The following is an 18,851-nucleotide window of genomic DNA, read 5'->3' as shown; positions in this document are numbered from 1 at the left end:
CGTTATTTTAACATACTATAATTAATTATTATTTTTTATACATATTTATTTTATGTAAGTTTACCACTAAATAGTAAACAAATTACTTAATATTTATTTAAAAAAAATTATAAATATGCCTTTATTTTTATAATATTATTAAAAGTAAATTTGTTAATACTACCAATGCTGAGCCAATTTTGAATGATTTGAATTTATCAAATATAATAATGACGGATAAACGTTGTAAGATCTGTCTACTTGTTCTTGATAAATAAAATAAAAATAAAAAAAAAAAAAAACAGAAAACGTAATAAAAGTCCATATAATATAAACAACAAAACATACCTTAAAATATATTGTATATGTACAGTAATTTAAAAAATATTATAATAATACTAGATTCCAATATAGATTTAGGAATATATTTGGCCTTTGGGAATCCTAATTATTAAGTTAAAAAGTTTCAGATACCTGATAGATACATGTTACAAGGACGAAACACCTTATTCCTCAGGAATGCCAAAACATATCATGGGTGTTACATTATACTATATTGTGTCCATGGTACTGTTAATGTCTACAGGTGACGGTTACCACTTTCCATCAAGTGGACCGTCAGTTTATTTACTATTCTAAGTAGCATAAAAAAATACTGAATTATTAAAATGCTTAACTCTGCCTTTGGGAATCCTAATTGCTTGAAAATTTTCGGAATATCCGTTATAATTCCGTTGCATCGAGCTGATCAAGCTATTGAAAAATAAATTACATATACATAACACACAGTTAAGGGTGAAATAATGTTATAATAATAGAACACTTCTTTTATATAAAATTAATATCTCTATTCTCGTAATAATTTACGTAACACTAACAACAACATCAAAGGTCGAATTTCAAAACACTCCAAACACAAACAAGCGTAACCGCAAAACATTGAAAACAACCGCCCTAATGAAGGTAATTTATTAATAATTTGCCAGTAGGCTGTTAGCAAAATTTACCTTTACAAATGCGCATCACGTGAATTTAACAAGTTAAAGGATTCCGTTTGTTTAAAGAATAAACTGCAAAATAGTTAAGTGTAGATATAATTTAATATACATTATTTCAACATATATATAACATCATAATAGAAATAAAAAATGTTTAATATAGCAGTTAATTGTTTAACAAGTTTTTATAAAATATCGTTTATCGTATACACTGGCGGAGTTACAAACATGATGAATGTTTTACACAATGGTAATATTTTAAAAAATATAGGATGGCTAATAAATGACAGCCCATGTAAAGTAATAACCGTCACTCATTTGTAGCCCTGTAGTCCCGGTATAGAATAAACCACCCCTTCCTTTCCCGTGGGTGTCGTAAAAGGCGACTAAGGGAGGACGAAGGATAAGCAGCGTCCCTTTTAAACCATCTATAAAGCTTAACTGCGGTTGCCAATCCGCCTGCCAACCATGGCATTTACTGGCAAAACCCACCAAGAGAAGAGCTTATGTTCAAAAATAGACAGTTAAAGGCTGATAACCGTCGCCCATAGACATGAACAGCACCATGGGTATCACAAAATATAAAGCAATGTCCACGCATTGCTATTCGTAAAGACATACCCTATAATTTCTCTACCATGACATGTAGAATGATTTTTGTTTATTCATATAAACAAAATATTTATTTGTACTTTTCGTAATGTTCATCGTACATACTTGTACCACAGGCTCCCGTACTACTCCAATATCTAATCACATGGAAGCGTTCAGATTTCCATGTTAACACGCGTCGGAACTTACTAGAATTAAATAATTTATCGCACCGTATAGAGGCTGGAGGCATAATAAATCAATATGCAGGGCACATGCACACACGCGGTGAGGGGTTACAGCCCTCCCCCGCACCCTTTGGCCCTTTCTTGACTAATTAATTAAACAACCGATTCATTACAGCAGCCTCCTTTGTGCCCTCACATTCGTCTAGCGAGCTAGTGTACAGATAGCAAAACATATTTTAAAGAAATATTATCTTTTAAACTATTTTTATTAGTGTTTTTTTTTTTATTTATAATAAATACCTCTGGGGGAGTATTAATTGTACAGTATAAAATACGGAAATAACAGCATATTGTAATACTTGTTTATTAGCAATGTTCATATCTATAGACGACGGTTACCACTTTCCATCAAGTGAGCAGTCAACTTGCCATTCTAAGTTGTATTATAAAAATAAAATAAAAAAATCTAAATATTATTCTATTATTTATTACAAATTCGTCAAATTATACATATATTTACATTAATATGAATAATAACTAAAAGTATTAGAATATATATATCTGCTATTAGCGTAAAATTAACAGAATACCAAAACTTTCATTTCACATTGATAAACAGTGGGAAATTATTTAAATATCTAATTAAGGTTAAGATTTACTGTTGTGTTTTAATCCATATAATATCAATATATGTATTAGCTATTATATAAGAATTTTATATTACACTAACAATAGTGAAAATAATTCTTGTTGTGATCTAACTATGGTAATATAATGTTTTTCCCATTTTTTTTTCTCGTAGTTATTATTGGGAACATGTTATTGAAAAGTCAATGTTACCAAAATAAGAATGAAAAACTTTTAAAAATATTAATTTTGATGTAACAACACATTTGTAATATTTCATATTCATTACGCTTTATTAAAAATGAATCCATTAGAAATCGACTGTACAGCGAACGGTACTCAACCCTTTAGATCGCCGGCGGGGGTCTGAAAGGCCGGCACTATCCCGCCGCGCTCGCAATTATTTTAATTTCTCCACGTGAAGGATTGATCGAGCATTAGGTGTGATTTGGAGGAGCGTCGAACGAGACGCTTGTCCTGTCATTTGTTACCGTCAGAGTCCTCTTAACTATTTAAATTGCGTTGTTAATCGTTAGACTTGGTGGCTTAGTACGAATAAAATATCTAATATTTACCAGTGCTATCGCTTTGACTCCATTATTAAGCAATATAAGGATTCACATACACTCAGAATAAAATCAAAACTCATAAGGAATTTTAAATATCCTGAAGTTACTTAATAATCTACTAGAACTGCATATACGAAAGTATATTTTATGTCATTTATAAAGCTATTAATTCAATGTCCGAGAAAAAACAATTTCAAAGAAAACATTTCGAAACAAATTGAATTTAATTATTTACTAAGTTTAAAAAAAATTGTAAATAATTTTGAATTACATTTTCATGTTTAATTTTTAACGACATTGATGCTCTTTTTCACTCTGGGGTTACTGAACTCTAACTCTTGTAGAGTTGAACTCGCCTTTGTATATTTACTTACCTCTGTCATATTTTTATGTATTATTAGTGTGTACAATAAAGTACAAAAGTAAAATAAAATTTTAGCAGGCGTCAAAATAATCAGAAACAAAAAAAAAATCATTAAGACAGTGCTATTTAAGGATGTTATTATGAACTGCAGGTATTCAGGGTGTAAAATGAGAACTGAGTAATAGGATAACATAGTGAGTGCGGATATTACCCCCCTGCTACTATTTTTACTCTCTGGGTGGGTGGCTGGTTTTACAGCGGCGCTGCGCAGTAGCCGACTACGATTTATTAATCGCTGGACTATTAACGATGTTTTTCTTAAGGCAGCAATAGTCGGCTATTTTGGGTGCGACGGTACAGACCACCCGCGGGCGGCGCTATTGCAGTTTACGGGTTAACATTTGTTTACTTCACACGACTACATTAATAAATAGTGCGGATATTAATGGTAATATTATTCGATTTTTTTTTATTACTAACAAATTAGTATCAGGAAACTTTAAGACAGAGTATCCACTAACAACCCTATGTTTTAGTGTCGCACTTTTACATTATAGTCGATTTTTTTTTACGTCTACCATAATTTTATTTATTTACAATTAGTATTTTTCTAATAAGATATAAATAAAATAATATGAAATAACATACGTAAGACAAAAATTTGCTAACCGTCTTTATTGAATCGCTTTGGACTTTAACGCTCCGTCTCGATGTACTAAGATTTTTATAACCTTTATTATGTGTTTTCTTGAACTTTTTTTAATAATTATATAACTATAATTAATTAGCAACTAGGATTAAAGGAACCAATTTGAATTAGATCTTACCGTATTTATAATCAGAAAAGCTGGGATAACTACTACAGATACTTGGCATAATAAATCTAACTAGACCGGACACCACCCTGTGTAATCCTTTAATCAGGTCCACAGTAGCCCTTGCCGCACCCTATTTTTCCCTCCCATCGCCCCCCTACACCCACGACCCCTCGAACGGTGCAAATGACAGTTTCTAATTCCAACTTGCCATGAAAGTGTGTAATTGTTGCGCTGTTGATTTATATACTGGAACCTTTGCACGGGAATTGAGCATGTGTGTGCAGAGTTGTAGGTGAGAGACAAACGCGATTCCATGCGATATATGTTTTCAAAATTAGGTGGACTAGTAAATACGCTACAGATGTGATTTCATGAGATATACTCGTATATTCTCAAATATATGTAGATAATATGCCCTTTCTAGCAATAACCAGGCCTTCTAGATAAGTGGCAATCGAATTCGTCGATGGAATCGACATCGCTAGCGAGTTCGTGAGTTGGAATGAGACATCCGACGTTGGTATTTCATTCTATCTCACGGACTCGCTAGCGATGTCGATTTCATCGACGGATTCGCTTGCCACTTGTCTAGAGAGCTAGTTATGTAACATGATCATTAAGAATTTAGGGAGGTCAATAAAAGATGCATATTAAAAATTTTTTACCCACTTAATAGAAGGAGTTCCCAATTCGATTGTATTTTCGTGTACTTTTTAAGTATTTTATATCATAGCCAGTTCTACTGCAATTTCGATGATTACTTTATCAACTGATAGAATTTAATTTCGCATTAATTTTTTATACTGTTTTTATAATGGTAGTAAATATTGTCTTCCAATAATGTTCATATCAATAGAATGATTCTTATATTTACTACCTAGTTGTAATAATTAAACTAACAATATAAAGAGAAAAGAAAAATAAAAGAAATCGATTTTAAAATCTATTTCCTCTATATGATATGCTATGTTTAATTTTCATAAAAGTTAGTTATCTACTCTTATTAAGCAGGGATAAACTGCTAGTTTTTTCTTTCATATAATTGTCACAGTATGTAACAATATGTTGTTATCTTTAGAGAAGAACCATTTATCAAAAGTCAGCTTAGTAATGGAATATCTCTACCTTCTGACACAAAATTGTGTCTTTATAATTCACTTATAATTTTTGTATAACTTTTTAATTTTCTTTTTATGCAACTTTAAATAGCAAACAAGCTGACGGCCCGCCTGATGGAGAGTGATAATCGTCGCCTATAGATATAAGCACTACCATGGACGTACAGAGTACACTGTTTCGCCCATTATACCCTCATGCGTTGCCATTTCTGAGGACTCAGGTGTTATTCCTTTGTACCCTGTAAATTCACTGCCATATCCCACTCTTTAAACTGAAACACAGCCATGCAAAGACAATCACGGTAGAAACACGAATAAGACAGAATATATTGTTTTCTTTATAAATAGCTCTATATTGTTATGATTACTGCCTAGGACACTAGCATAAGTAGTGTGAAACAGCGTTTAGGTGTGTGTGAGTGCATTCGTCAATTTAATGCTTAAAACGTTCATTGTGTTTGTCCATACATTTATACATTTTTACGTTTAATCGTTTGTATGTACCACTGAAATGGAAAAGTAATTGCGTTGCACTGAATACTGGGACTATTATTAAGAGGGTAGTAATTAAATAAATGAGAGACGCATGTTGATATCCAGTATGTCAATTTTAATTATATCGAAACCGATTTGACAAAATTTTAAGCATATTTGTTTCTCTATATGGTGCCGAAGTTAGAACATAATGTACTTACTGTCATTTGATTTTATCTATAAGGTGTCGTAAGATACTAAAATGTAAAACAATGGTAATAAAAACACACTAAAGATTAATATTTATCATTTTCTTACATGAGATATGATCTATGCCCAGCAGTGGGATGACGCTTTAACGATCATAATAAACATTTTTGTTTCGTAACTAATTACCACTTATTGTACTTATTCGACCATTTTTATTTGTGAATAATTTTAATCAAATTTAAGACTATTAAAAATGTTAATAAGTTAGGTCACTAATCGAACTTATTTATTTTTTACTTATTTAGATAACCAATCGATATTAATTAAAGCTCTTACTAACAAAAAGTATTTAGCTTTTGTTTATATTTTATGAATTTCATCATTTAACAAAGTGTGATGTGACTGCTAATAGTGTCAATTTAATTATAATAATAATAGTATAAAAAATAAGTTACATTGCGTTGTTTGTTTCACTTATGAAAAAAATAATCCATAAAACATTCCTTACGATTTTATGCGAATAAATTTTAATAAATGCATAATTTATCCATCAACATTGATGAGATAAATTAAAGCGACAAAATAATTTATATTCCATAAACAACCCTTCAGCCTCTTGTGTTTCATGAATGAAATTAAATTATGTCGTATGTAGAGATACATGTACAAACATATTACGAACCATAAATAAAGGAACCAAATCTGTTCTCTTATATATGTACAATTTACAATATAAGAGAACAGATTAGGTACAATTTAAATATACTGTTAAAAAAAAAATTGACAATTAGAATCTTCCGGACCGAATGTCAATACTATATTTATTTATACTTTATTATAAACATTCATATAATTTATATTAAATAAATATGTAAACTTATATACTTACATTTAAAAATACATAAATATAACTTATATATATATATATATATATATATATATATATATATATATATATATATATATATATATATATATATATATATATATATATATATATATATATATATATATACATACACAGACATAATAAGTTTATGAGGACAGAAGATGTTCTTTTAATCTGCTCTTGAATATATTTTTGATTACAATTAACTTTCGCAAATATGCAGTGGAAGAGATTTCCATAGTATATATTATTTTTATTAAAATGAAAAACTAATATTTTACAATTATTGACATTGAAATACGATGTATTACTCCTCTTCGACTCGATGTATTATTTTATTTAAATTAAGTTTTAATAAATGCAGCATGTTTTTTCTTATACAGTATAATATTTATTACCAGAATAAATCTCTTTTACGTACAATCGTAAATTTGAAAAAAAAAATATACTCCTTTTATGAATCGAATAAAAACGATTATACTCGATTCAAATAAGAATTCTATAGTTCTTCACTTATATAGAATGTGACACTGATCGCATATTTTCAAAAACCCTCACAGTAATTCAATTAAACTTTATTCATAAATATTTTCATTAGTAAACATAAAATAAACTAACCCATTGACATGCCACATGCCTAGGTATAGGCACCTTAATTAGTGACGTCAATTGTAACGTAACACAATTCGGAAGTGCTGAATCGCGAATGGGAATAGGGAATTAGTGGGCGTTCATATACTTGCATATCTTATTTTACGTAACTTATATTATTTGTTATTTTATATATATTTTTATGTCACTTAGAATGGCAAAAAAGCAAACTGCTTACCTGATGGAAAGTGCTAACTGTCGCCTATAGACATGAACAGTGCCATGGATATAACAGAGTATACTGTTTTGCCCATGATACGCCCCATGCGTTGCCATTCCTGAGGATTCATGTATTATTCCTCTGTACCCTGTATATTCACTGCCATATCTCATCCTTTAAACCGAAACACAGTCATGCAAACAACTGCTTTACGGTAGAAACACGAATGGGATAGAGGTGTCCAAGGAAACGACTTTTGTACAAAGTCTTCCTCTGTTTAATTTTAGTTATTGTGTCATTTTATTATATCAGTATTATTAAGTAAAGATTATATGATAATTTTATTATTAATATGGTTAAAGGCCTTGAGTAAGTCACGCTCACTAAAATTCTTTCAATTATTCCAGATAGGTGGCGGCGTGGTGGGCCGGGTTATTAAGTCCCTTAAAATACACACAAGACATAATGAAAAACTTTCCAATTGGATTACTGAGAAATATTTTTATTCACGTGAAGACTATTTTAATGTAAAATTTTAAAGACAAGTTCCAAATTTAATATTTGTACACCACACAATAGAATTCAGAGATTCTTTTTTAAGATTAAATACTTTTAATATATAACTTAACCTGTAAATATAACCTATATTTAAGCAAATAAAGTTATTATTCATTCATTCATTCATGGAATATAATGTGATGTACGTTTGTTTGTTTGTAACACTTTATTGTACAGTAATGTATTAAATTATAGGATACAGAGTTCTTAAGAAAAGAATGAGTACAATTCGTAATACTTTTCATGAGTTGCAATTTCTGAAGACGGTGTTCTTATGTCTCTTGACTCTATAATACCACTATGTCCTACTCTTCAAAGCGAAATAAAATCACGCAAGTACTACTGCTTTATTTGTAGAAACACGAGTGGGACAAAGGTGCCCATATAGATGAATTTATATAAAGTCTCCCTCATTATTGCTGACTGATGGACGTTGAACACAAGGAAAGCAACGGATATGTAACTAATCGGAACCAATAAGACTTGCCGATATTGAAATTATGTCTAAAAATAAATACTGAACTTTGGTTTAAAAAGAAATTACTGAACTAATTTTGATAAATTTTCTATAGAGCCAATCTGCAATATGTCCTTTCAGATAAAAAAAAGATTTTTTCAAATTGGTTTCCAACTGACACAGTTATGACGTAACAAACATGAACAAAATACGACCGAATTCGGAATCTCCTTCTTTTTGAAGTCAGATGAAAAATAATAATAAATAACTGATATTAACATAAATTTTCTGATTCTCAAACATGGGAATTACACTAGGAAAAAATTAAATATAACAGAATATTTTGCGATACAACAATCATTGCTGAAACTCGATTCGAAATCTAAAATATCAATTCAAAATCGTCACGATTAAAATTTGAACCCAGAATCTGATTCTGATTGAGGACTGACAAAATATCTGGCAGCATACTATCATCATACTATAAAATCCTTACATGTCTAATTCAAGTACATTTAATTTATTTCAATAGTGAACCCCTCCCGAGGTACGTCTCACAGATAGATGTACGAGTAGGTACACGTGCTATTGAGGGTGTCACAAGTGTCAATGAATTATCGAGTATCAGACAAATCGGTGGGGGGAACGAGGGTTGACAACTCCCTGAGAGAGTTTCATTCAATGCCATGATGTGTACGGAAATCGGTAAATTGTGCTTTAAAAATTTTACTTTTCATCGGAAATATATATAAATTTAAATATATTATACGATATCCAGTACATACACATTATATTAATAAAGACTATTATAAAAAGTCAGAACTATTTTTAAGCTTTTGTTGTCGATTCAATATGAATTTAATGAGAATTGATGCACCTAAATATGACTAACTATTATCGTAAGCAAACTGAAAAACAGATATAGATACCTGCTATTATCGACAAACCATAGTTGCAGTTCAATATTCGTAATGTCATAGATAATGTAATACTATTGGTTATGTTCAGAGTTATTCAACCTTCAAAAAAATCATCTCGAGTGTCTGTTCGTCTTCATTCTATGATTATGTTTCTTCTTGCTTCACATTCATATTTTAGTTTAATACTATAAAATTGCCGTATCTGCAAATAAAAACTCTTCAAATATCAACCAACCATCCGTCTGTTGATCAAGTGTATATTTTATACTGACACCGTCATCAAGAAATGGTTGGTTTAATTGGTTTTTTTTCTTTTAACGCATATGAAGTTGCAAGCAAAATCCACTAATAATTAAATACACACTCACACACACACACACGCACGCGCGCACTCACGCACGCACGCACGCACTCACACACGAACACACACACATATATATATATATATATATATATATATATATATATATAATATATACAGATATAAAAAAAATGTAACTTAATTTATATATAATATGTATACTGTTGGTGAGTTTATTTCAAATAGGTAAATAATAGAAAAAAATATGATAAGAATGCTACTGGTGAAGGGCAGCCAATATCGTACTGATGTAGTGTTGTCTCTCCTAGGGCAGCAGCAGCAGTTTCACTTCGCGTTCGGACAGCGACCTTTCCCGTTTCCGCCGGATCCCCTCGGCGGGTTCCGTATGCCGCCCATTACTACTTGTCAAAGTGAGTACCCATCTGTTACCTTATTAATATTCTGAATATGAAATTTTATAAAGGTTTTGTTATGCAACTAAAAATGGCAAACAAGCTGGCGGCACACCTGATGTTAAATTGTAACCGTCGCCTATAGACATGAGCAGTACCATGGACATAACACAGTATATGTCTACTACATACATAAGAGAGTACATACTGTTTCGCCCATGATACCCCCATACGTTGCCAATCCTGAGGACTCAGTTATTATTACTCTGTACCCTGTAAATTCACTGCCATATCCCACCTTTCAAACCGAAATACAGCCATGCAAACACAACTGCTTCACGGTAGAAACACGAATGGGACAGAGATGCCCAAGCAAACGACTTTTGTACAAAATCAATTTGTTTCTTAACCACGCCTAAACGACTGAACGAATTTAAATAAAATTTGATACAGATGTAGGTGATGATCATACTTAGCAAGTGGGTGAAGCAACAAGAAATAGCTAATGGTTAAATACAAGATATTTATTTGTTTCAATTACTAACAATATATCTTGTCAGATCACTTATTATACGGTTTTCTCTGGAAACCATTATAGTTAATTTAGAATTTAAAATACATAGTGTAATTTATGTACTGTTATTTAAATATAATTATGATTGTGTTTCACAAAAAAAAAACACTTTTAATTGTGATAAAACCAGTTATTGCGATTATAAACTAAATTACTATGGGACCTATTTGTAAATGTATTCTTACAAGTAAAAAAGAATTTTTTAAATCAATTTAAAATGACGGAGTTATGAAGTGACAAACGTTAAAAAAAATTAACCGAATTGATAACCTCCTTCCTTTTTAAATCGGTTTAATTGATTCCATTAGTAATAGACACAGATAAATACGTAATAATAAGAAAAGTTTGTAGAAACAGATATTTACGACGATTCATGTTGTGGTCAACGAAATCTTATATCGATCTTAATATAGTTAGATGATATGCTATCTAACGAACGAGTCAAGAATCTTCGTTATCAGTAGATACTGTATGTAGCAAAAGGTTATAATAGAGATCTGTTCACACACGGTTCACACTATTAAGCCTTTAGGGAGTTTCGCTTTAAGTAAAATTTATTTAGTTTGATAAGTTACCATAACTCCAACGATTTTGTCGGAGGTATATACAAGTACATCAGGTTAAGTAATGTAATTATGAAGATATACTTTATATTCTTGATTCTGACATAATTTTAATACTAGTTTAGAGGATAATAAACAGACAGAACAGAGAGAGAATTAATTAAGATTTTTCAAACTTACACAACGGACTGCGTAGCATTTGAAAAGTTAACGATTCTCCAAATCACGCGGCAGATACGCTAAACTACGTTCACTAGAGCGCGGATTCAATCGGTTAGCAAAAAGAGAATCAACTCAAAGCTAGCTGCGGGCACAATCGAACAAGCATGCACAGAGCATAGTGAAATCCACGGCTACCCCAAAACAACCCATGCGGCTGAAACCGAAAAAAAACAACATTCACAAATCGGCGAACGCGCATTCGTATAAAAACCGACTGCGCCGATCGCCGGCCAAAACGGAACCGTGATACCAAAAAATAAAAGCCGGTAATACCCTGAAAAAATAGAGTGCACGCAAAGCGCGGACGGCTATCGGCGCGTTTTGTCCACTCATGGTATCTTTATAAGTACCTATATTGTTTTTCAAGTTCTGCAGGCAATGGCTTTATTTGTTTCTCTGTCAAACAGAATTTTGAACAATGATTGTATGTTATTAAAGTTACAATCTTTAACGTACCCAATATTTAATCTAAGGATTTAACGGAACATTGAATATGAGCACTTGTGTTCGTAAATGTTCTATGCGGGCAATATGTCCCGCGTTTGTACAAACCTTAAAGTCATTGTTACTAAATCATAAACAAAATAAAGATAGTAACCATGCAACACATAAGACATTATGCGCGCTCAACACTCACTTATGGTTGTTAGTCAATTAAAATTTACAGTGAAGCTATTTTCACTGAACATTCATTAAAACGAAACAAGATGTCTACAACATAGAGTTTATGGCACTGATAGTTTCGATTGAACGTTTTATAGTTAACATAAAATTTGCTAGAGAACATCTGCGAAAGTTTGCATAAGTGATGGAAACCAAGCACATTCATATTCTAGAGACTGAATGTTTTCCGTTTGTATCGCTCGATATTCAAGTTTTGTTTGTGCCTCTAATTATTATTATTATACCAATTTGATCGATTATAATTAATCAGATATCACTGTAAATTAATGTATATTTGGGGAACTTAACACCGGACGGTATTCTACACCAATCAACCATTATGTAAACACAGAAATAAATAGGCGGTGCATGACAATGTACAATTTATGTGCGGTAATCGTTGTAATTTTTTTAAAATTTAATTTATACCAATAGAGAAGTTCCTCACTTACATATTCTGCTATTATAAATACGAGTAACAATAAACTGAGTTACCATCATGTACCTATTGCACTTAGCGGTAAATAAACAATGAGCCGCCATGATCCTGACCTTAAGTACTACCAATTTTAAATATATTAATAATTATTCTGAATAATATAAGTATCTCACAACATAATAGGTAATTATACTAATTAAATGTTAATTTCATTCATTAATTGTAATTGTATCCAAATTTTTATAAATTTAACGCGAACAGAACACGACAGATCTTAAGTTTTTTGTAATGGAATGGAAACTCCATATGCACTATTGGATTATGCGACTGAGGCTCTTACTGACTAAGACTTATCAATAAAACATGATAGGTGAGAATTGGTTAATTTGACCATCGTGACGAATTTTTTACTGAAATAGGTATTATTTTGCAGAAGTCCATATCACTGGTTAGTTACTTCGAATTATTTTGTTTAATTTCGCTACCATTAGTATACGTGCGACTGACAACGCTTGAAGATTAACTACTGTTATTATTTCCAGAAGTTCTATAACCTTCCGTATTAGCCATAAATTCCCGACCGCTGTTCCGTCCATGCACGTTTTGCAACTCGTGTTTCACCTCTAAACGAGGCATCTTCAGACATATTAACAGATTAACTATTTGGAGCCTAGTGCTATTTTTTTGCAGTATAAGCGCCGAACAGTTAACGTGCGTGGACGGAATGGCAGTCGGAAACTGATAGTAAACATAAAAGGTTTATTTTACTTTTATTATCTATAATTATATTCAATTTTCGAATGTTAGCAATCACACGCATATTAGTTGATAGCAGAATTAAACAAAGTAACTGTAACTAACAAACCATCGTGACATAATTGGGAGATTAGCCTGATAGGATATATGCAAAGCAATGAAACTGATAGTTCCTGTTTACTATGAATTACTTTATAACATAATCCTTTATCTTTATATAGATATGAGCCAATTTGGGCTTAGTTCGAGCAACTCACACTGGGGCTACGGCGGCGCGGGCGCATACCCAGCATACCTACCATCTTGTGCCGCGCCAGCAGCTTCACAGTTCAACCCGCCCGCGCTCGGCTTCGCGGGTTCGGTACCAGAACAGACACCTTCGCAAGACTTCTCCGCTAATAATACGGGTAAGAAATATATAATAAACAGCAGTTACATATGTTTAATAGTATTTTCTATTAATAAAACTAATAGAATATTATAAGACCACTTGAAAGTAAAAACTTTTGATTGAAAGATAAACATGAAAATTGGCAAAGATATCATGTAACTATATACAAAAAAATACGGCTGAAGCGGCTTACAAATTCTGGGGCATGTACAATGTGATATATAAAAAAAAAAACTGAATATTAAATTCAGGAATAATAGTTGATGGTAACTTTTCCAATTTTACTTTTGTTGGTTACTTTAGTAGGATGATAATAGAATATAAAATAATATAAGCACACGATTATGTCTTTTAAAATAGATAACATTGCTCTAAAAGTATTCTTGTTATTTTCTTAAATTATTGTTTTCATGTACTTATAGCAATTATTTCTTTCAATCCTTTAAATTTACTTTCTGTATGATCCACTATCACCAGCTATATCTAGTGTGTTACAAAACACGTGTTCACCAACAATATTTCTTTATTTTGGAAAGTTATTAAAACAGTGATCGATTTATGGTAGGAGATCATAACTCATTAAACCAGTAGGGTGAAATTAAATCCACCAACATGTTTTACGATCAACATCCTCCTTAAAATTGTACGCGCATGGCGTGGATGGCGGAGACGCGCATCGGACATTAAACCGGCTCTCATTATAATTTACAACGGCTCGGATGCGTCCGATCCGGCCGATGAATTTATTGCCGATGCGTGCCCGCCGCGCGCCATGAAAAATATAGCGCCATATTAAACTATACGAACCCGCGACCGTTTATCAATACCTGTTATTTTCGTCCGCTAATCTAATCCATTGTTTGGTTGTGCAGTATTGCCGGACACGACTGGTGTGGATTTAGACCAACAGCTATCAGGACTGGTCGGATCGTCGCCGTCGCACCACGGAAGTCTCCTCCCGCGGTATAATAACAATGCAGACTACAGTCTCTCGACGGGGCCCCGGTCGTTGAGTGATAACAGCTCGCAGCCCGAGTCTCCAGTACAGGATGACTTGCTCACATCGAACACGACAACAAACGTAGGACACAATCACACAAATAGCTCCAATTTCACATCCCTAATGAGTTCACAGAACTCTTCGTACGGTAGTAGTAATTGTAACAATTCGTTATACCCAGTCCTTCCCGCGAGTTTGTTGTACAGCCAATTGTACACAGCGGCGAATCAAACACACAACTTTCATCCACTGCATTCGAACTCGATACATTCAACGCAGAACCATCATAATGAGTTGCAGACTATGATGGATCAAATTTCATCGACAACGAGCAATCATAGACAACACACGAACCATGGACAAGGTGATTTGTTATTGGGAGGGGGAAATTCGTGTGCTGCAGCAGCGGCTAGGGGAGAAGACGGGAGAGTCAACAATCTTGGACAACGGGGGAATCCGCAACCTGACAGTAATAGTGTATGGAGACCTTATTAAAATAACACGACACTTCTTTCTTTGCAATGTGATATAGACAAAATTAGTTTCAAATTCTTTACCTCAATACTAGAATATTGCTAGTGCTTATTGATACTATATCAAAAAATGATTGTATTTTATATATGATCGTAAAAAAGAAAGAGGTTGTCACTCTATATTAAGTTTTTAAACAATAGTGCAACGAAATAGCTGATATCTACGATATCATTGTAAGTACATGTAATATAGTAAATGTATGTTTTACAAAATTACAAGGTCTTCCTTAATAAGTATTGCAATTTTGAGGTATACTATAAATTTTGTGGTTTTTCATTATTTGACAATATTTTACACAGCAACATTCCATTACATGACAGTGTGTTGTTGATATATAATTTATATTATCTGATCACTACAAATTAGTTTCTTATCATCGAGCATTAATAACTAAATTTACATTCACCTTATAAATGTAAGTAAATAATGTTGGAAAACTAACTAAATAGTGATAAAAACAAACATATTTAGGTAGCAACATTTAAATACAAATAGTGGATCTAAATAAATAGAGGCTTAAAAAACTAAACAATAATGATAAACGAGATATACAAGTAAATTATTATAGTTTACATAAATGATCACTTTAAATCCCGTTTCTTATAAACCATAAAACATGCAGCGATATCGAAAATTTAATGTCACTTATATTAACAAGATTTTTTTAAAAAAAAATTTTTGTTGAAGCTTTAGTACACCGGAGTGACTATGCCAGCCTCATAGGGATTGTCTGAAAGTCAGTCTGTCAGTCCAGCAGGGACACCCTTACCCACAGATATAGCCGTCTTGCATTGTAACTGCCAGGTTGACCTAGTATTAAATTGACATAACCGTTATATAATGGCATATCACCCAGAATCCGCTGTTTCAGGTTACAATTCCGGCCACATTCCACCAGCAAATGTAGCAGGTCTTCTACTTTGTCACAATACATAATTAACAAGATTAAAGAGTGCCTAAATGACCATTTCGATGCTGTAGGTGCCAGTACATTGTTACTATTTTGTCTTTAGAAACAATCATGCTGTGGTAGAATCAGTATTAAAGTCTATGAGTTTAGAAAAGCCCAAAATTCCGTTCCATTTATAAATTCGTGTTGACCGTAGCAGTGAAAACATTTTTGCGTCGCTGACTGTGAATCTTGTTAAAGCTTGTTGTGCACTCTATAATTAACTACATATAATTTTATTTATTTTTATGTAAAATAATGTAAAACCATAAATTAAACAAATGGTTTAATTCGAGATAGACGTTGTAATTCTTAGTATCGAGGACCTTTTAATCAATTAGCAAATTTTATATTGTTCTCAAAATTCGGTCCCGTCCTGAAATTATACGACTTTGTTTATTAGAATATTGGCGTGTTACTTATTTCTTTTAATAAATTAATTTTAATTAATAACGGTCTATATAATTAAAGATAGGGATGTAAATAATCATTATATCTACTAAATATATAATTATATAGACTTCAGATTACAAACTGCCAAATATTTATTTTGAATTATTCGTTATTGCCAATTATAGTTTATAATTATATTATTACACACATATTAATAGTAACGGAATTGGACAAAATAATTCTAATTAAATATCCGGTGATATGGAATTCGACAAGATAACACCTACTTCAGTACAATAATTATTAATTACTTTTAGGGATTTAACAAAATAATTACGAATATCTACATAGTTAAATTATGCCCGACGAACATTCAAAAACTTTTCACTAAAAAAAATAGCACGGATCTAAAAAAGACTCCGCGTCGAATAACACAAGAAGATGTAATCCGACCACACCCTATTTAAACTAAACTGTTACCTCTTGTGATTCTATTATTATCATGGATATTATAATAAAATAAAACAAAAATTTACATGTTTCATGTATTAACTTATTAAATAAAAAGTATATACCTAATTGATAAGAGACCATGATTAGAGAATTCAGATAAAAGTACACGCATGTGTAGTTTTACATTAAAGCTCAGTTAACTTCATGCAATGTTCTCTACAACAACAAATTTTTTAACTTCGATAAGTAAATATATACATCTGATGATAATTCACTTTTTAAATTGAAAGTAACTCTTGTTAGCCGGCGGCAACTTAATTCGTCGTGGAGTCTTTTTTTTTATCCAGGCACAAAGCAATACCTATTATAATTATGTGAAATACTATTTTATTTTTATTATTGTTTATTGTTTGTTTTTAAAGTTAATGATAATCTTCATGACAAACAGTGCATTGTACTTTTGTGTATAATGAAATATATCTCAACCTCTACGCTGTACATGCATAGTAAGTAAATAAAAAAATAAATGTAAATTACATGTATTTGCACGTCATGAAGTTTATCAACAAGCTGATACAGACTTATATTAAGGTTGTATATAAAATGTGAATACAATGTTGTAACGCATCTTGTAAAGTGCAATAGATGTGCAATTAATAAAGTTGAGTAGATGTATACTGGTTTAATTAGTGTAAGATACACTATCTGTTGACTATGTGAACTCTGTCCATATGTAGATACCTATTTAGATTCTGTTCTATGTTATGTTAAATGATAATTGAATTTGATTTGCTCTATTTATCGATCTATCGTTACTTAGGTACATGTGCCAAATATACTTAGTTATAAATAGCAATAATTAATTTTTATATGTGTCTTTATGCAATTATATTTTAACGTTTTACACTAAAATGTAAAAAGTACCAACCGATAATAATGAAAAGTACCTAAACAGTAACTCAAGTCTTTATAAATAAAATGACTTTGTTACCAATGTAATAATGTTATATTACACGTATAAAAATAATTTGTTTGTTTTTTTCGAAAACCCCTAATTCGTAAATTTTAATTTTAGTTTGTTAAAATTATACCAAATATACCAAAGATAGAAAAGGGGACGTAAAAATCTTATGCCAAAACATTGTCTGTAGCTATTTAAATATGTTGGTACTTAGTATTTACACTTTGTGCAATATGATATGTTTTTATAAGAAAAATTAACTTGCATAGCAATTCTTATTTAATTTCTGCTTGTTGTTGTATTTTTGTTCAATACAAGTAGAGAAAATAATTTTACATTAAATAAATTCGATAAAATTATGATGTTTTGTTATATATCCTCCTGTTTTACTTATTGTATTAACTTATTTATTAATTTTAAATTTACTGTTATATCAATTCTTAATGTAACCTGTATTATATACCGGTAGGGTGGACGACAAACGACTGAGGACGGCGCAGTCCTACAAGATGGACTGAACAAATTGGCACATCATGAGAGCATTGTGGAACTAGTACCTAAGATACTAAGTTTCATAATGCTCTCTTGACGCCAAGGATAGATACAGATGGAGAAATATCATTAGAAATGGTAGTTCTGCGAGGTCATCACTCTCTCAGTAATTGAGA

The 18,851-nt window shown here is 31.5% G+C and overlaps 1 protein-coding gene across 2 annotated transcripts in view; it reads left to right on the top strand.

Moving 5' to 3' along the window:
* LOC113510433 (runt-related transcription factor 3) overlaps positions 1-18,417 on the top strand; it is a 35,905-nt gene extending 17,488 nt beyond the window's left edge. The window contains exons 3-5 of one of the 2 annotated variants that reach the window (XM_052901012.1): positions 10,202-10,303; positions 13,724-13,909; positions 14,766-18,417. In XM_052901012.1, the coding sequence (XP_052756972.1) occupies positions 10,202-10,303; positions 13,724-13,909; positions 14,766-15,388 (911 nt within the window). In that variant the 3' untranslated portion in view covers positions 15,389-18,417. Of the gene's footprint in view, positions 1-10,186; positions 10,304-13,723; positions 13,910-14,765 lie in introns of both variants that reach the window. The other variant, XM_052901011.1, reaches the window with a different exon arrangement.
* Positions 18,418-18,851: the final 434 nt, after the last annotated feature.

The sequence above is a fragment of the Galleria mellonella genome, unplaced genomic scaffold (genome assembly GCF_026898425.1).
Source record: "Galleria mellonella isolate WM207_F2 unplaced genomic scaffold, CSIRO_AGI_GalMel_v1 utg74, whole genome shotgun sequence".
NCBI classification, from domain to species: Eukaryota; Metazoa; Arthropoda; class Insecta; order Lepidoptera; family Pyralidae; genus Galleria; species Galleria mellonella.
The sequence above is the reverse complement of the archived record's forward strand: the minus strand, read 5'-3'. Positions and strand labels throughout refer to the sequence as shown.